This window comes from Drosophila nasuta, chromosome 3 (genome assembly GCF_023558535.2).
Source record: "Drosophila nasuta strain 15112-1781.00 chromosome 3, ASM2355853v1, whole genome shotgun sequence".
In the NCBI taxonomy this organism is placed as follows: domain Eukaryota; kingdom Metazoa; phylum Arthropoda; class Insecta; order Diptera; family Drosophilidae; genus Drosophila; species Drosophila nasuta.
The window spans coordinates 1,283,466-1,303,989 of record NC_083457.1 but is presented as its reverse complement, the minus strand read 5'-3'; the positions used below and the strand labels follow the sequence as shown (position 1 = coordinate 1,303,989).

The following is a 20,524-nucleotide window of genomic DNA, read 5'->3' as shown; positions in this document are numbered from 1 at the left end:
CAGCTGTTATATCCTGTTCCTTGAATTTGATTGATTTAGCAATGAGTTGATCTGAGTTTGTCATAAATATGCTATATGCTATGTTAAGCCTAACTTTACTACATATCACAGTATTCATTTCAAAATTGTTTAGCATATCAATAGCATATTTCAAGTTGAACTTATTTGTCCTTACTGAATGCCACATTCAATGACTGAATTATTACGACTAGCCAAAACTGTAGCAACTAGGAAGCTGTTGTTATTATACAAGATTGTTTACATACATTGATCGAACCATCACTAACTTAAATCACTCACTATAATTAGTATGTAAAGCTCTTACGTTTAACTTTCGTTTTGATATTTTATTTAAGTACGCAGCAGATATTATTTGTTGTTATCAGTACTGCTTAATGTATTACTAACTGGCTAAAGGCAAGTTTATAAGCCGACGGTAACCAAACTATCAATTTTTGTTCATATGTATCTAGTAATTGCACAGGTACATGTATATAATACCATAACATCATATTATAGAAAACTTGTAATTTTGTAAAACCTATTAATCAACAGCAAAATAGGAATGCTGTAAATTGCAATGCAAAATTAATAATTATTTCAGCACGAACTATTTAAAATTGATTCATATTTTGTTTGAAATTAACGAAATAGCGTAAGAATCAAAATGTTAATCTGGTAACTCTAAGTTAAGCATATATTAATCTGGCATCCTTGTATTGTATTTCATCACATGTATACATATATTGCGAAATGAAGTAGTTCGCTTTGAGCCGTGAAGTTGTAAAGAACACAGCAAATGAATTGTCTGTATAATAAACATTTATTATTATTTCCGCGTAATTAAACTCTTGTCTATTTATTTGCACTACTGCGATCTGATCGTTGGACCAAATTCCAACATATTTAAGCCTATGATATCTTTGTAATAAATTAAGTGAACTCATGTCTGTATTATAAGTAAAGAAAGTGTAAACTGAAAAGAAAATTGCGATTGATTAGAGACTTGAAGTTTAATGAACAGAACGAATTGATTACCTAATCTACAAGCGGATATATTAGTAATTTTCAGATTGTGTTTGTTCTATTCGACAGACATATGAACGAAACCTTATCGAACTTTAGTGGAATATAAATATATAAATTACCATAATTTTGAATTGAGAAAAGCTCAAATATATTTTATTCTTCGCAATTTAAATAATTTGATAGAATTCATAATAAAACATGTATCTGTTATATCACTGCTTATGGTAAAATAAAATATATAAATCACTTAAAATTTTTATCCTACAATAAGTACAGACGAAAAGACATAAAGTAAGAGCACTCTTTGGGGGATCCGCAAAAACCATTCGAGTATTTCATATTGCTAATAAAAGCAAACCCCAATCCAGCACAATTTCAAATGGCAAATGGCAATAAGTCAAAATGCGAAAACAATAAAAGCAAAAACAACATCATCAACAAGAAGAACGATCTCAACAAACGGAAATGAGGAGCCCACATACAAGCATACTTAGATAAGTTCGTGTACGAGGAGAATATTTATATAGAATCGCGTGTATATGCAACGTACTATATCTATGTATAATACCCACATACGTAAATATACTTATTTAGAGACCGCGACAGTCGCAACAAGACAAGAAAAGCGGCTACAGCAAGAACAACAACAAGAATAACGTCAAGTTGACGACGTCAAAGACCGATCACAAGGGAACTTTGCTTGTACTCTTAAGATACATTTTCTGTGTGTCGTCTTCGTTTTGTTATTTTGTCAAAAGATTTTCATATTTATAAATTTGTGTTTTGATTTTGGTTTTTGGTCTGGCCCAACAAGAATTGCGACAGTAAACGGGGCGTAAAATGTTTAGAGCTGCGCAAATTGCGAATATATGAAAATTGCACATAAAAGCATCACTAGATTCAGTTTGTTGCCGTTGCCGTGTCGTGTATTTCATGGATACAACATTTGGCACTTGCAGCATTCGTCGCCAAAAATAAAACACAGTCTTCTTGTTTTCGAGATTATTTATAAACACACTCACACTCGAATGGGTTGAGATGTTAACTCTCTCTCTCTCTCTCTCTCTCTGTATGCCACACAGCGGCATGCGACGCGTGCCTGCCACGCGTGCCCTTCAATCGGAGTGGAGTCTAGAGTCTATTGCAAATCCAAAGCAGCTGCGCTATATCTATGTATAGTATATGTATCTCTTGCTATATTCGTAAATGTATCTTGCACTTTTCATTCAATTATAGTCACTTAAATTCGCGTACGTAGTCAATGGCTCTCGATAAGAACTTTTTTTATATAGTTTGTTGACGATAAACGTTGAGAAAAAAACGCGACCGTCCACTGGCGACTGGCGGCGGGCAACTGACGAGCCGAACACATCGCGATCGACCCAAGACGACCGACAAAACAATTTGGTGTTTCAGACTTCGTCGGCATATTGCTTTTCGTTTGTCGCTTTTCTCATGGCGTTGCACCAGAGGATCCTTGTCTTCGGTCTGGCCTGTTGTTGTTGTATCAACATTACGACCCGACAGATTTGTTTGTTTGTTTTTTTTTTGGTTTCACAGGCGTCGCCTCAAGTGGATTCAACGCAATTGACTTGCGTGTGCCCCTGTCGCACACACAGCGGGTGAGCGGGGTTGTTGTTGTGCGGCAGGCATAATAACTGTCTGTTCTGTGGAATATATCCTGGCTACCTGACAGACTTGGCTACGATTTGAGACACTCAATTGCATTCCTCCTGTCTGCCCGATCAAAGCAATCCCCCAAAAGATTTATGTGCAGTTGCAACTGTCGCGCCACTGATAGTCACAGGCTCAGCCTTTGCTCTGAGTTATTTTTAGTCACATGTTGCGGCGAATTTGCGACCTTATTTCTTGGGGTAGCTACAAATAAAATTAATGAGCTGTTGCAGCAGCATCGTCACAGTGATTACTGCGACTTCATTGACTTTAACTCCTAAAGCGGAAGTGAATTCAAACTGAAGATCAACAAGAGAGAGCAAACGCCTCTAAGCTGTTGAAATAAAATTGTAATAAGGGCTATTGGATATTTTTGCTTCTCTAAAATTGTATGTTATATATAATAAGGTAAGATAGAAGACCAGATAGAAAATTTAGAAATTATTTAAGAAATAATTTAGCCTTCGGTATATTTTAGTATGTTGCATTTCTTACTTGTTTTTAATAAGTTAATCTGTTTAAATAGAAAATTCAAAATCGGAATATATTCCTTTAAAAAAGTGCATATGAAAATATCAATACACATTTTCTAATAAAAGTGTTCGAACAATAAATAAATACAACATTTTACATGTTTTTTATACCCGCTACCCATAGGGTCGAAGGGTATTATAACTTTGTGCCGGCAGGAAATGTATGTAACAGGTAGAAGGAGGCATCTCCGACCCTATAAAGTATATATATTCTTGATCAGCGTCAACAGCCGAGACGATATAGCCATGTCCGTCTGTCCGTCTGTCCGTCCGTCCGTCCGTCCGTCCGTATGAACACCGAGATCTCAGAGACTATAAGAGATAGAGCTATAATTTTCGACAGCATTTGTTATGTTTGCACGCAGATCAAGTTTGTTTCAAATTTTTGCCACGCCCACTTCCGCCCCCGCAAATCAAAAAAATCGAATAACAAGTGTAATTTTAAAGCTAGAGCTACGAATTTTGGTATATACAATAATTACTGTAGTAGTTATGATTGGTTGCGATCAGATAAAAATTGTCGAAGTTATTAAGGAAATACTTTTGTATGGGAAAAACGCCTACTTATAGGGGTCTCAGTTGCTTTGGCCGACAATCTGGCACATTGTGCCGTTTATGATATATTTTGAATGGTGTACTATATCGATATACCAAATATACCATTTGGTATATTTTTAGTATTTTTTTTAGTATTTTCGGTATATTTTGAAAATGATACCGCAATATTTTGCCTTTATTAAAAATGGGTAGCGGGTATCTCACAGTCGAGCACACTCGACTGTAACTTTCTTACTTGTTGAGTATTATATTTATGTTGGTACAATTTGTATTTTTAAAGGTATTTTATACTACGTCAAAAAAGTAAAAGTGGAGATCAAGCTGAAGATCAACAAGAGACAGACATGTAAAAATAAATTATTAATATTTAATAGTTCTTTATTTTAATATAAGTATTATAAATATTTTATTTATTTGCCTATTTAAAAATTAATTAATTTAGTTACATTACAATAAAATCGATGAACTCGTTAAAGTACAAATATAATATTTGTAAATATAATATGAAACAAAATATAATTATATAGTAAATAAATTGTATAATGAAATAGGATTAAGAATTAAATTAAAAAGATTAACCAAACCCAGCATTCACTGCTGGATTTGATTTGATTATTAAGAAAATAACAGATTTGTTTATACTCCTAATTACTCGTATACTTTTTGTGAAGTTTATTTTTAATTTATTGTTTGTTTTATGTGAGTTTTATTCATTCAGTAGTGGCACATTATTTAATTTTGTTTGTTGTTTTCCCATATAATTCTTCGAGTATTTTCCAGCAATTAGCGACCACTGTGCCAGCAGATCGCTGGCTAATGTTTCCCTTTTATGTGGTCTGTCTCGCTTTGACTCTGTGGGACTTTTCCGTTTCCCTCTGCAACCTACGACCCATTTCAAGTAGCCGCTATCTCAAGAGTTTGTCAGAGTTGTCACCACAATTTGTTTGTTTACTTTTCGAGCCCTGGTTATGAGGTTATCGTAATTCGATGAGGCGCCACCGAATGCTGAAAATGAGATGCGCAGGGCGCATGTCAAGTAGTCAATGGTAACGTGAACATCGTCTGTATCCTTGGTGCCATCAACAACAACCGAGCAACGGCACACTTTCGTCTGTCATCTGTCAAAATGTGCTTTGTTTACGTTTTGCGGTATCTCGCTCCTGCGCAGTAAGCACATAAACAAGCCGAGCTGTCGAGTTTTCGAGTGTCGAGCTGTTCAGCAGCAGGCTGTACCAAACACTGCGAATGCTAACAAGTGGCTGCTGTGTTTTTGGGACAGAGAAGCGCCAACGTGCCACGAAAGGAACACGCGACAAACTGTTGCCGGAATTGGCGTCGGGGATGTCAGGATATATCGATTGGTGTTGGACATGCGCAATGCCAACGCTGCGAATGCTGCTGACTGCTGCCTTCTGCTGCTGCTGCTGCTGCTGCTGGCTGACATATCGAAGGAAACTCCTTTTGATGTAGACACAACAATTACGAGTACAGCATGAACGGGGCATGCGAATGAAAAAGTATCTGCTGCGTCTGCAGAACGTTCCCGTGCTTTGTGCGAAACGGTTCATTAAATTTCATCGCGTTCCACCAAAAAAGCACTGTGTGTGTGTGTGCCTGTTACTGTAAATGTGATTGCGTGTGTGTGTGTGTCAATTTCAGCTGAATAGTTAGAAATTGTTTGATTTCATCATTTGTAGTTGCTTTTTGAAATCGAGCGAGCACACAACATACTTACGAGTAGTGATTATTGCCTTGGCTTTTTGCATTTTCAAATTTGATTTGGGAGCCTTCTCCCAGTTTGATGCGAGTGTGTGTTTGCGTGTGTGCGTTGCTTTCTTTGCTTCTTTCGTTGTTTAGCAAATACCCACGTACACGTTACGTATACGCTACGTACACGGACACGTCCACGTACACAAACACAAATACATACACGCGCATTGTGAAAAGTGAAAGTGACGCCCCAAACAGCGTTTGGAGCATTTCAGAAGAGAACAAGAAGAACTTTCGCATTTTTTACATATCGCTCGCAACGCTTTAGCAAAGTAATTTTCCTCTTACTTCGTATACAAAAGTTTTATCCACAAAATTTTGTGCAACTTGCTAAAATCGTTTTTCTAATTTAATTTTGATGCCAACCAGGCCAACCTTCACCCCACATCACGTTCTCTCCCCCTCTCTTTCTCACTCTGTCTCCTCTCTCTTTCTCTCTCGATGTCTATCGTATTTCTCTCTTTCTCTCTGCTCGGCGTCTTCTAATTTATGCGTAGCACATACCAATTTTGCACACACTTATACACAGCACATTTTGGAACGTCTCCCCTTGCCCCTCGCCAAACAATTCGCATGCTGTAAATTCAATAGCTAAATGTTTTCTTACATTTCCGTGACTCATTTTGTACAATTGTTTTTATCGAGAATTAATAATTTATCTCGAACTTTTATTCCGAACTTTACTTTTTGATATTATAATAATTTTAATACCGATTTGACAGTCAACATGATTTAATATTAAGCTGAAAAACGGATTTCGAAATCCGTTTCAAAAACTTAATAGCCATTTTTGTACTGAGGCCAGAACATATATTCACTTTGCAACAGGTAAGTAAAGTGCATTTTTCATGTTTATTCATTTATTCTTTAAATTCTCTGTGAGTCAGCGAGTTTGCTCCCAATTCGCATGGTTTGAGACATAATAACGAAAGTCATTTCTTAATAGTCACAAACTTGGTAAAATTGAAGTTCAATACAGAATATTTATGTAATTCAATAAGGTTTCTGAACAAAATTTCTTAAATCTGAAATCAGGTAACATTTGCAATATTTTGAAAGTAATTCCTTTTTTATTTCCAAGTTTTCTAATTGTATTCAAAGTAATTTTCGATTTGGTCCTTAATTCTGCATGCTTTACCTTGGTTAATAACTCGATTTCGTAACCTCCCTAAAGGAATATGCTCGAATTGCTGACCCGTGGCCAGACTCGTATAATGAAAGTCAACCCAGCATCCAATCACAGACTGACTGTACATATTTTGAACGTATTATTGTTGTTTTATTTCGTTTCATTTTTTTGCTGTTTCCATGTAGTTACTGTTCTGTAATATTACTGTTGTTGTGGTCCTTGTCTCGTGGCATTTCTCGCCATTGTAATTGTAATTTATATGCTCCATGCTCCGCTCTATTCAAGGCCATATCCAATGCAGGTGCTACACGCACGGCTACCCACAGACTGTTGCACAGACAGTCACAGCCACCGACACAGACAACCGCCAGATGAGTGAGTGTGTGTGCGTGTGTGTGTGAGTGTCTGCGAGTGTGAATGTATGGGTGTATTTATGTGTGTTTGCGAGTGGGAACTGGAAAGTGTTTGTTGGCATTGTTCTTTCTGTGCGCCAGAATTACAATTTAATTACTTGGGAGTCCTTGCAGTATTAAAGGATCAACACACAAGCGAGCAGCATCAATGCGCATATTTATAGCACTTTTCAATTAAGTTCCGTTGGCTCAACCAAAGCTGCTGACATCCTAAAGTATCCCCTCCCTTACTCTATCTCTCTTCTACGTGTATACGCGACAAGCGACACTCTCTTTTCCCCAATTAGTCGGACAAACAATGCTTAAATGTCAAGTTGCGCGTATCGTTACAGTAAACCCACATGCCCGAGGCATTGATACTACCCGGCATGGCTGACGCAGAGCCGGACCTATCAACGTTCGAGAATAAAACTGGGCTTGCCGAGGATATGAAGTTCCTGGCGTCCATGCCCGAGCTATGCGACGTTACCTTCCTCGTCGGTGACACCCGCGAGCCAGTTTGCGCCGTCAAGGTAGGCAATGTGTGTGCGTTTGCCTGTGTGTTACTGTGTGTCACAGGGCATAACGCCCATGTGTGTGCTAAAATCAGGTCACTGCGTAATCGACGCAGCATCAAACCAAACCCTCAATCAACTCTCCCTCTCTTACTCTCTCTTTCTTTCTCTCGGTCTGTTTGTTTCTCAGGCTGTGCTTGCGTCGCGTTCCCGCGTGTTTGCCAAAATGCTCTATGCTGCCCCATCGCCGCAGCGGAAGAGGGAGACCACCACCAAGGAGAATAAGCTGCGACTCTTCCTCAAACGCTCCTCGGAACCCCTGCTGAATCTACAGAATGCTGCACAACAGGTTCGTATTTATAATCGATTAATAGGGTAGAGGCCTTTCGATACTACAATATGGAAATATCAATATGAGGATATCTGTATGTGGAAGTGGTCAAAAGGGACTGGCAATGGGAATGGGAATGTGTATGCGTATGTGTGTATCTGTGTGCGTTTCGATGTGCGTATTCGGGCAGCGTGTATGTGTATTGGTACGAGTGTATAAGTATTGGGGAATACTACTATGTTATGTATTTCTTTCAGTTTCTTCTTAATCAATACCTTTGTTTTCTTTTCTGTTTTCATTTCCAGCATACTGTTTTTGTAAATTCTTTGTAAATATTTCAATGACAAAATAAAGATATCGATATACTTGAAATACATTTTAATAATATCAATGTTACTTTTTGTGTATTCTCCGTTCTCTGTTGTGACTCCATTCCCAAACCATCCAATATATATCAATAAATTTCATAAAAACTAAACAAATAGAGAACCGGTTTCACCCAACAATTAGCTCCGATACCCGAGGTAAACGCTTAGTACCCAAGCGACTAATGTTGTGTATGTGTATGTTGTGTACGTGTGTGCGTGTGTGTATCCGCCTCTCTATGCGGCAATGTAATTAGTTATAGCTATGTAATGTCGTGTGTCCTAGTTAATCTAATAATAAATACTACTAACCTATGTATATGTTGTACGAGAATGTGTGAAGTTGCATTCAAGGGAACAATTTTTGCCAATGACGAAAGTCTGTGCTTCGAAGCTGCATCAAAAACAAGATATTTCCCTCCAACTGAATGCCTTTCTGAATATTATACTTTTCTAATTTTATGCTTTCCTATTCGACTTAATTGAATGCATACTGTAAAGCTATATCTATAAACTTAATGTACTTTTGGTTCAGTTAAGCAAGAATAAACTTTAGCAGAATCATCTTCCGACAAGACGGCAACATTCATGACAATGACCACTTATAAATCTTAAGAGCATCATTTCAATATCTTTAACAAAAATGAAGTTCTTTAAATAATCATTTCGGACTGATTTTGCCAATACATGTTATATTATATATTTAATTCAGCATTATGGTGTTTAGACTATCTATTTCTAAATTTAATACAACAGTCTTTGTCCGATCTAACCAATTCCTACCTAAGAACGATGAACGACAACTTGATTAATTTTGCTAAAATTAGGTTGCGACATAATATCAATACTGTTTGCTTGAATGTGTATTTCATCTAAGATGTGGCTTTTACCCCTTTTCCTATTTCAAAATTAAATTTGACTTTTGTCTGCCCAACTACTTATAATACTCTACTGGAATGTATATTTTAATTGGCTTTATTCTTCCACTTTCGCTAAGTGTGCGTTAAATCCCTATACGTTTATTTTTGTAATTAATAATCTTCTTATAATTAATATTTTCATGTATGCATCTCATTACTGTCTTATTCTATGTTTCCCCCAATTAAAGCTCGAATTTGGAATATGTTATTTCATTGTTATGATCGTGCTAGCTGTCTTATAAGTATTTAGTTAGCTGTAGTTAATATTCCATTACCTTCTACAACATTCACTAATTCGATTGTTTTATTTATAGCCCTCAGGTCAACAGCACCAAACGTTGATCATTGAAGAGTTCGAACCGGATGTCTTCCGCCAACTCATTGAGTACATCCACACGGGCTGTGTGACCCTACAACCTCGCACCCTTTTGGGTAAGAACTGGTCTAACTTAATTGAGAGCACCTTATTCTAATTAGCTCTTAATCGATCAGGTGTCATGAATGCTGCTGATTACTATGGCCTGGAGGAATTGCGACGTGCCTGTGCTGGCTTTGTGCAGTGTTGCATCAATGTGGACACTGTGTGCGCTCTACTTGCCTCCGCAGAGAGATACATTCAGTACAAGTGCACCAAAACCTTGGTGCAGAAGGTGCTCGAGTTTGTAGACGAACATGGCAATGAGGTGCTGAATCTGGGCAGTTTCACGCTCTTGCCGCAGCATGTCGTGCGCCTGATACTGGCGAGGGAGGAGCTGAGAGCCGATGAGTTCACCAAGTTTCAAGCGGCTCTTATGTGGAGTAAAAAGTACTATGATAACAATCCAGTAAGTTTAATTGTTCAATTGTTCCTCTTAGTTTTCTAATTGCTTACCCCATTTGTTTCTTTCAGAACATTGACATTAAAGAAATATTGGGCACTTTTCTGGAGTACATTCAATTCCACAAGATACCCGCCAATGTGCTAATGCGAGAGATTCATCCATTGAATCTCGTGCCTTACGCCATCATCATGAATGCGCTGGCCTACCAGGTGGGTTGTGTGTGCTTTGATTGCCTAAATGTTGTTTGGCTTCTTTGGTGTTTAACTCAGTATCATTCATGCCACATCACCCATCTATATCTGTCTATCTATTTATCCATCTGTCGTCCATCGTCCATGCTATCCATCCTGTTGTCCCCCTTTATGTCTGATTCTACAACTTGCAGGCAGACCCAGAAAGCATCGACCCCGGAAAGCTGTCTCCCAACTCTAGCCGAGTAAGACGTGCCCGCCAGAATCAGGGCAGATCGATGTCCGTGCAAAGCTCCCTGGATCCTTATGGCTCCAACACCACGCTCAGTTCCAGCGGCAGCAGCGACCCCACCAGTGGTGCCCATCATAGCAACTAACATAAGTTGAACGGCCCCTCCTCCTCCTCCTCGTCCCATAACCAGCAGAACCGCCATCGCCACCACCACCAATCCCTCCCCAAGATACGCAAGGCCAAGTCACAATCCTTCCGTACTCGCCGCAGTCCCTCCGAGCGACGCAGTCCCAATGCTCCCGCTCTCACCCTCAACACTAGTGCTGCCAATGGCGAGAAAAAGCGTAGTCCGTTGACACCCAAGAGCCCAGTGCTCCCGCAACCCGAATCAAAGAGTCCCGGCAGCAGCTCCCAGAAGACGCCCACATCGCTGTCACGCCAGGGCACGCTACGTGCCTCCAGTCGACGCAAGAACAGCGGCCAGTTGACCATATCACTGAGTGCCCAGAACCAAGGTCGTCGCAGTCCAGTGGGACTCAATGATCGTAGTCCGCAGGGACGACGTAGCCCACTGTTTCCCAGTAGCGGCCTGAGATCGCCCAATGATCAGCCTAGTCCAACGGCCAGAAGTCCAACGGGTGATTCACAGCGTCGCAGTCCAACATTCAGTATTCAGCTCCAGGAACGCCGCTCGCCGCTGGGTTCAGTGGCGCCATCGGACTTTAGTTGCCAGGCGGGCACATCCGGAACAAGACGCAGTCCCACATCCACGGTGCATGTGCAGGACATGGCCACCGAGCCCGAAGAGGCTGGATTCGTAGGCCTGAAGCGGCCATCGATTAATCTCTTCACGCCCATCTATTTCGCCAGTGAGAAGCGCAGTCCCATGGGTCCCATACCACCCATAACTGTATCCAATCCCGCCGAGACGTACAAGAGCGCCGAGCGTGAACGCGAGGCAGCAGAGGCAGCGGCTCGGGAGCGGGAGAAAGAAGCAGCTCAGTCACAGCCGCCGCAAGAGAAGAAGAGTGTGATGCGGGAGATTCTGGCGTTTGTGCGAAAGCCTTCCAAGCACATATCCACACGTACCAATCGCTTTGCAAATGCATTTACAAGAGCCGAGTCAGGATCCTCCAGCGGTCCTCTGATACGTCAGAGCACGTTCTCCGCTAGTCCGGCAGCTTCGTCGACAGCCGCCAAAAGTGCTGTACAAAAACAAATGTCTGAGGTCGGATTTGAACCAAAGATGTCGCTGAAATTTGCACACTACACGAAGATGTCGTTAAAGCTACGCCGCTCGGCACGACGGGAGGAGGAGGAGAAACAGCAACAGCAGCAGCAGAGGGCATCAGCAGTGAACTCAGCGGCAGGCTCTAAACGAGCTAGCGCGGACTCGAATGCAGGCACACAGGATCAGGTAGGTGGATCCGGAGCTGAGGAGGATCTGCCATTCGAGCTGGCGAATGTGCACTTTGAGAAGGTAGGTGAGTCCTATATCAAGCATGAGCGACTTCGCGAATTGGTCGAACCCGAACCGGAACCGGATACCCCAGCGGAGACACCAGCAGACAATGAACCCGAGCCAGCAGATGCAGCTATGGCACAGTTCGTCGAGGAAGTCACCAACTCCCTTAAAGTGGTGGCACTCAATGGAGAGTCAGGTGTGCCGGCCGTGCATCATTTCACCCGACGTTCGGAAAGTCGGGAGCCGATTGAGCCGCGAATTAGTGAGGAGCGTGAATCGGACTCCAATGATCTGATAATACCCGAAGAGCTGCGGGCGGAGCTTGTAGAGATTTTGAAAGCCTATGCACCAGAGCCAGTTTATGTTAATCTGCAGGCGTTGCGGCGCGAAACGGAGGAGGCGGAGGCGGTGGCACGTGCCGTTGCGGAGGCAGCTGCTGCTGTTGCTGCCGCCGCCGCTGCCACAGCAGTGTTACCGCCACCGCCGGAGAAGCTACCGCTGCAGTGTCCTACTATTGAGTTTGAGCCGCCCTCACGTCGCTCGTCCTTTGATCCGCCGCGTTCACCGTTCCTGGAGCAGCTGCGCAGCCCGGGCGTCGATACCGACACCGATCTTATCAATCTGCAGCGCCTGGACTCGGGTGGCGACAGTTTTGAGATGGTCGATGGTGATCGCAAATCTAGTCGGGCCGAATCCAGCTTCGATTGTCCCTATTCCTCGCGTGACACCAGCTTCGATGTATCGATCTCACGCTATCAGTCCACCAGCTATGAGGATCAAACCTCTAGTTTTGAGATCGTCGACACTGATGATCGTCGTCGGCACATTGATCTTCGCAAGAGCTCTATTGAGTTGGTCGATGCGGAGACCTTTCAACGCTCCGGCTCTTCATGTGGCCGCAAATCTTCGCTTGAGACGCACTTTGACTACACGCCTTCGGAGACGAGCGGTATGACACCCGCCCGTTCCCCCAATTTCCCAATGACCAAGAAGCAGAAAGCAGAACACTTTCGGCAGCTGCACATATCGCCCTTCAGTGCCTTTTCGCGGGCACGCAGCCCGCTCTCCCAGCAGACCTCCTCGAATTACAGCTCGCGCGATAGCTACGACTCCAGCTCCTCCTATCCGCATGGCCATGAGCCGCAGCGTAGTCCATATGCTGATCCCAGCAAAAAGCATTTCCCGCTCACCATTAAGCAACGCGAGGAGGAGGTCAAAACCTTTTTTGTGTACCGATCTGCGCTGTGCATCGATATTTGAGCCACGGCCCAGCTCGGTGCTTACCCAACAGCTATCCACGGGCTCTATGTCAACGCCCTCGGCATCGGGTTACAGTGCACCCCGCGTTCCTGGCAGCATGGGGAGTGCTGTTGCCATGCCCAGTGGCGGCGGCATTGGAGTTGGCATCACTGTCAGTGCTGGCCCAGCACATGCAAATGCTTCGCTTGGCTCCTGCGGCTTCTCCAGTGGCAGTGAGTTTGAGCCGCCATCACCGAGACGTGCTGCCAGCGCCTCGCCTAAGCACACCTTTACATTTCGCATAGTTATGAAAAAAGGTGGATAGCTCACCTGAAGCATTGTGCCCGGAACGGCATCGATCGCGCATTATCGATCGTTATCGTCGTCGGGACAGTCGACGCAAACGCATCCACGATGCGGGCAAAAGTTTCTAGGTGTCAGTTGAAGGCATGGATGCAGACAGCAGTCCACGCACAGGCAGAGGCCAAATCAAGCAACAACCGCGACTATCTTTAGGAAAGCAATCTATAATACTAGTTTAGCGCAGGTAAACAAATTAATTGTTCCAACCTCACATGTATCTTATGATCATCTATTTAAATCCCAATAAGGATTGATGATATTTTTTCAAAAAGGAATACAATTTTTGACAATCCATGTGTTTATTCAATCCAAAGTTTTGCTATGTACATCTCTATACAAACTCTAATGAAATAATATCCCCAGTTTTATACAAAAACTTCCAGCAAACTAATTGTAACTTAAGAAAACATCTGAGGAACTCAATGCGAATATCAAACTTTATAAAATGGTTCTGGTTTTAGGCCGTTTCAAAGCTCTATATGATAGGTCACAATTGTACATATACATATATTCTTGAATTTCTATAATATAGAATAAGACAGACGAATTCCACATTATAGATAATAAATCAGACATAACATAGATGGGTATCTCATACAGTAAACTTGGGTCATGCTTGCAAGGTACAAACTAAAATTTACATGGAAATAAATCACAAAAAATTGTTTTTCAAACATACGAAAAAATAAGATAAATGCAAAAAGGTACTCGTAAATGAAATATTCTAAAGATCTACAAATATATGTGAAACAATAATTCCTCCCACGATTTACCTGATTACTAATTAAACAATAGAGCGTAAACGATGTACTTATATACTTATACATGAATATACACAGATGTATGTAACATATGTATGTATAAGCCTACATTAATGTTATTATTATATTATAACTAAATGTTGTAATATTTTTTTGCAATAAAAAACAAATATTACGAGTGTGTACGCATTTTACGTGGTTCCTGTTATATACATATTTACATATATTACGTATTACAAATTTTTGATGGACTAGCGTAATATGTTACATACCTAATAACAACATTACTTGAACGAAACGCATAATTTATATTGTTCAAAGACACAAATCATACGCATAAAAATGATCAATTCTAAATGTAAAATGATGATATTGCTAGGGACTCCGTTTTGCTTACTTTTAAGACTCGATAACTAGTATAATTCGGACAAAATTATTCTTAGTCATAACTTATACTTATATTTGTATATCGCATTATACTCGTATGTATTTATGTAAATATGAATATGATGTGTATGTACATATAAAGCTGGATTTGGGGCCGTACTTAAATCTTAAATTAAAACTTTTGTGCCGAAAATTATTAAGAAGATAAACTGTACTTAAAAACCAAAAAAAAACATATATTCATAAAAAAAAAAACAAACAAATTAAACTAATAACTAATGTTTAATGTTGTTCGAACAGTTTTTTGGACTCTGTGTTTGTTTGTTAAATGAAAATCTTAATTTTAAGCAATCTATGTGGTGTCTATAGATCATTAGTTCTTAACTATTGTCATCTGTCATAATGATTTATGAAAGCATTAAGAGAACTTACAAAGAAAAAAGAAAGAAAATCTAAAAATATCAACATTTTACAGGTATTTACGCATATTAAGCATTTAATTATATATAGTTATTACCATTACATTGATATAGATATATGTATGTACGTATTTACACGATATTTCACAATATTGACAACTCCAGACACAACCCAAACAAAAAAAAGAAAGAAACATAAACAACAACAGCCATAACAGAACAAGAGCCACAGATGTATGTATGATGAACTACCTATATACGGTTGCATCGATTGTGAACGGATCTTAGAATAATTTTTGTATAACTAACATGAATGCAAGTAGTTGAGACGTTGCTATTTTGATTTGTAGTTGCTTGTTTTTCACAACTAAAAAAAACTAATCAAAAACAATAATTTGAATTCAAACCGCTTGACAATTAGTAGTAATCAAGAGCGATCGATATCGGATTTTGATTTGCCTGTGAATGCTTGAAAGGATTAGCCAAAAGCTGAAGGTAGCTCGAAACACTCAACTACAATTTCACAAATGCGACTTTCTTCTATTTCCAGACATGTTTTCTAGCGGACTCGTTGAAGACGCTTTTTTTGATCTACCCTCTCTAATCACAAGATCTATCAATCGGATGTGGGATATAACTTTCGTACACATGTGGCCAACGGCATTTTAATCAAACAAATAGTAATCAAATTGACATTTGTATATCGATTTATAAAGGCACATACACATATTCAATATATATATATATATATATTGGTTTGGCATAGAGACTATTTGTTAGAAAAACCAAATCCACACTTCCAGTTTGCAGTTAGAATCAAGTTTAAAAGAAAATGTGTATACTTTCCATTTGTATCGTTTTTGTCGTTATCGTTATCGTTGCAGTTATCGATCTATCGAACTATAATAAGTATGTATGTGTATTTGAGGGCGATGAATTCGTTTTAGCCAAATTATTATATTACTTTATGTGCGATTTATTGTAATTTGTGAAATAAAAGCAAAATCAATGTCGTTGTTTGAAATTATTCCGACTACGACTATCGATTCTCGATTCCTAGTCTTCCATTCTACAATCGGGCGTTTGAGTGCAGTGCCAGCACACCATCGAACTCATCAGAACCAATGCTAATGTAGCCATAGCCAAAGTTATCTACGGTCACAGACTTTCCAGTGCACTGACCATCAATCAGGTTACCAGAGATTACATCACAGTAGACGCCAGCTGCCAAACAAGTTTGCAGATTCTCGGATAGATTGTACTGATTATTGTTGAAGGCGACGAAACCCTTGTTTCCACGACAGAAAGCGATTTGATTGTCGCCGTTGTCCCACCAGTTAGACAGCTCAGTGCCACGCACGGCATTCTTAAAGCCAACCATGTTGTAGATTTGGCGCCAGCGATGCTCACAGATCCAGCCGTTAGTGCATCCGCCATCGGCATCAAAAACGGGTGAAATGATGCGCTCCTGGGCATCTTGTGGAGGCGCCTGGTCACGATCTTCAAAGCCAAATGAGCTCATCACCTGACTGATGCCGTAGGGGTAGGCCAAATGGAAGGCAGTGGCCATTTTGTATTGTTTAGCTGACTTGTAGTTCAATTCCTGACCACCATCACGCTGGTTATCATGGTTGTCCACAAAGGTCAACGCCTGCTCGGAGGGCAGGAAACCCCATGCAGTGCCCCAGCTTTGCAGCCACTTCAATGCATTGTTGCCACGGAAGGCCTTGCCGATTTCCTCAGAGAAGCGGAACTCTGTGACAGCGCCAAGACTTGTGTACTCGTCACGGGAGACAGTTTCGTGGCCATGATCGATGACCTCCTGGTAGATAAAAGGCCTAGCGTTGTGGGGGAAGCCGTGGTCAGTGTTGAGATCTCGCATATTGCTGAAAATATACTGGCAGAACAACATTAGGACTGCGCGTAGATGAAAATAATCGATTCACTTACATCGAGATCATCAGCGGCCATGTGCTTGGCGGCATCCACACGAAATCCAGCAACACCCAATGTGATTAGATGATCCAGGACTTCAATGAGTTGTGTGCGCACATAGTCGCTGCTTTGATCCAAATCTTTAAGACCCACCAGCTCGCACTCCTGCACTTGGAAACGATCGTTCCAATCGTAGATCTCGCAGCTGGGATGGAAGTCCAGGGCTGTGTATGGCACAGCTGGGAAGGATTTGGAACGGGGTTCGGCCACAGAGCCACCAGTGCCGCTGGCCGTGCCATCAAAGTCGCCAGACATGTGATTCAGCAGGACATCAACATAAATGCGAACGCCCACATCGTTGCAGCGGCGTACCATGGATGCGAACTCTAACTCATTGCCAGAGCGTGTTATCAACTTGTAGGAGATGGGCTGATAACGTTCCCACCATGGACGCCCCTCCGAAATGATGTTCTCAGCCACAGGGCTCACCTGCACGCCTGCATAGCCTCGGGGAGCTAGGAAATCCTCACATTCCTGAGCAATATCGTCCCATTTCCATTCAAACAAATGCACAATCGTATTGCGATTTCCCCACCAATGTGGATTGTGCTGCGCCAGCGCCGTGCCCAGCAAACAGAGGAACGTCAACTTGAACATTTCAAAGAACTGTGGGAATATACCATGCCACGCTCCACTTTTATATGAACGTCCTAATCTAATCGTTGCTTGACGTGGGATTTGCGAGCTTCGCGTGGTGCCAAAATTTACAGCCATCCCGATGGCGATTTTGTGGTGCGAATTTATGGTGGCATCGCTTAACTGACGTGTTGACCTATGGTAACAGCTATGACCAGATATCAAGATTCTTGAGTTCCGTATAAAAACAATACTCTATCATGAAGAAGACGGTAATATTTGTTTGACTACAAATTGATACAAACATTGAATTGTGCGCTATACGATTTGCTTGGAATCTTATCGATATTTTCGGGTAGTCGATGTTTTTTACACACATCCGTACGATATTCAGTGATTTATTTCGCGATACTATGATAACAATTGACTTATGTTTCCTAAAAATCAATGTTATATATTTAATATAATTTTTAATAATAAAATAGGATACATCAATTTAAATGTAAGAGTAGAATTTAATTTTTAAGATACTTTCATTGCTTACGAAAGTGTGGCCGTTGTGCACAAAAAAAGCAGAGAGCTACAAATGTTGATGAGTTAAAATGTTGCCAAGCCGAAATGTTGATGAGCAAAGTAGAATGTTGCTGAGTTCAATTAAATGTGTTGTTAATGTATTATGGACGATGAACAAATAATTGTATTTAAGTGTATTTAAACTTCGCAGCAATTGAAATTGCTTTAATTCGTTATTTATTTGTCTATTACAATTTATGACAGTAATTGAAACTTGTTATCACCAAACAACTGATTAGTTATGACCTGCGATATAGAAAACAGATTTCTGCTGATTGCTGTTCTTGTCACCTGCGCGCTTAGCTGGCGGCCAGGCAAAGTTCGGGCGTCGGTGTGACATTTGAAGTTTCTGTCGGGCCCGACATTCCTGAACGTAATTTCGACGCAGTATTATAGAAAAATAGTAGAATATCTCCACTAGAGACAACATGCTCATGCCCACAAACAGACTGAAGGCACTTCCAAGATTTGCTATCAAATGGTTAATCAAAATAATTAAAGTCAAACCAAGTCAACAACTTTTACTTACAGACCAAAGTAACCATATTGGAAAGTAGATCCACACGCACCCGTCGATAAACCTGAGAGTTGACAAAGATATGGACGATGGCATCATTCTCTTCGATACCATTGCTATCGAATTAAAGATTACGATATAGATTTCTTGAAATGGATTTATCTTTGAACTTACTAGAATGGATCAATGACAGGCATGTTTAGTTGTAACCCAGAGTTCGAGATCTGCACATCGTAATCGTAGTGTTCACAGGTCAAAGGACAGTTACACTGCGTCTTCCTTTGACGCGTGATGATGGCAGCTGTGAGTGAGATGCTTGTACTCGCAGTACACAAAAAAAAAATGTTAAGGATACCTACGAAAGTTATCCACAAGGCATGGAATATCACGAAAGGAGCAAATGCGTTCCCTGGTGCGATTAAAGTCAAAGAAATAGGTGTGACAGCCACAGAATTTGATCATGTTGCTGACCCGACAGTTCAGCTCACAGTTGGGATACACATAATCCGAAAAGTAGCGCATTTGAAACTCATCCCGGAAAATGCAATTCCGTTGTTCAATCGATAATGCCTTGACCGCTTCTGAGCAGAAAGTCTGCTCGATGCGAAGAGTCGCAAATGATTCAGTATTGAGACCGAGAAACTTGCAGATGGCATGTGCACTGGGAAAAGCATCAGTCTCTTGAATCAGAAGCTTGAAGCCATGTGAATAGGATTTAAGTGCATCGTAGTTCTCGTCCTTGTAACGCAGTATCAACGACAAGCCATTGTCTAGACCACCAGCCGCTTGTTGGGCAGTGAAATTGATGCTGAAATAAAGTTATAATATATTATATATAGACTTGATTATACCCGGCTCTAGTCCACCCGCGTTGACGAAGGTTGAAGGAGCAGCAGTGGCCGAAGAAGGTCTTCGACAGCTGAAAGAGTTGATTGCAATTAATAATATCGCCGTGAAAGCGACAGCGATAAAGCAACTCATCGCAGTCCCAACGCAGACGATCCACAAATTGATGCATGGTCAGATTGTTATGCAGCAGTAAGGACTCCATAATCTCGATCTCCTCCTGCGAGAAACGTTCATCGTCCAGCATGAAGCCATAGAATATGTGCAAGTGCTGCAACACATCAGCGACTTGAACGTCATCGGTCATGTTCCTGAAAGTACAGATGTGAAATTAAGCTATCCCAGCGCCAAGTTCTGCTCTCACAGTGTTTCAATGAATGCCTTGGACTTGGCCATGTTGAACAGCACCTCGGGGCAGATGGTAACGGGCGGAAAGAAGAGTTTGCTCACGGGCGTGTGGTCGCTTTCCACATTCATGCGCGTCGGACTTCGTCGATAGTCCGCGTAGAAGGTCTGCGCCATGACAAAGGCGCAGATGAACATTACCACCGAGATGAGTATCCAGACAAAGTGAACCATGCGATTAGTGTCCTTGTCTCGGGTATACTTGAGGCCATGTATGCTGCTTGTGGCACAGAAATCGTTCCAAGTGCGTTCGACAGCGCCACGTAATGCTGACTTTTTTGGATCGATTTCCTCGGGATTCAGCTCCTCCTCGTGACCCATTGTCAAGACTACAACTCGAATTGGAATGTGTTCAGCCTGCTCGGTTGTTCGTTCTTTTATAAGGACATCAATGGGTGTGGCTGATGTGCGATTGGCAGGCGTACAACTAATTATTAATATTCACTTAAATCAGACCCGTTTCCTCCTCCAAAGGCATGTTCAATTACTTACATATTTTATTATTAATATCCCCACAA

General features: G+C 41.1%; 3 protein-coding genes across 3 annotated transcripts; 1 reads left to right on the top strand and 2 right to left on the bottom strand.

Annotated features, from left to right (window-relative positions):
• The first annotated feature begins 5,268 nt into the window (after positions 1-5,268).
• LOC132789815 (serine-enriched protein) lies at positions 5,269-15,907 on the top strand. Its single transcript, XM_060798093.1, is given in 11 exon segments — positions 5,269-6,392; positions 7,439-7,618; positions 7,791-7,949; positions 8,417-8,455; positions 9,531-9,648; positions 9,709-10,040; positions 10,106-10,246; positions 10,423-10,473; positions 10,651-13,146; positions 13,148-13,474; positions 13,476-15,907. Coding segments are annotated over 10 exon segments (3,957 nt in total). The 5' UTR covers positions 5,269-6,392; positions 7,439-7,447; the 3' UTR covers positions 13,599-15,907.
• An 88-nt stretch (positions 15,908-15,995) lies between these two features.
• Positions 15,996-17,948, bottom strand: LOC132789814 (alpha-amylase-related protein). Its single transcript, XM_060798092.1, has 2 exons — positions 17,045-17,948; positions 15,996-16,991 (listed from the first exon to the last, which is right to left on the bottom strand). The coding sequence occupies exons 1-2, from the start codon at positions 17,801-17,803 to the stop codon at positions 16,164-16,166; spliced, it is 1,587 nt and encodes a 528-aa protein (XP_060654075.1). The 5' UTR covers positions 17,804-17,948; the 3' UTR covers positions 15,996-16,163.
• Positions 17,949-18,225: 277 nt separating this feature from the next.
• LOC132788787 (sodium channel protein Nach) lies at positions 18,226-20,371 on the bottom strand. The gene is given in 6 exon segments (XM_060796360.1): positions 18,226-18,709; positions 18,768-18,871; positions 18,930-19,108; positions 19,110-19,568; positions 19,570-19,912; positions 19,966-20,371. Coding segments are annotated over 6 exon segments (1,683 nt in total). The 5' UTR covers positions 20,328-20,371; the 3' UTR covers positions 18,226-18,473.
• Positions 20,372-20,524: the final 153 nt, after the last annotated feature.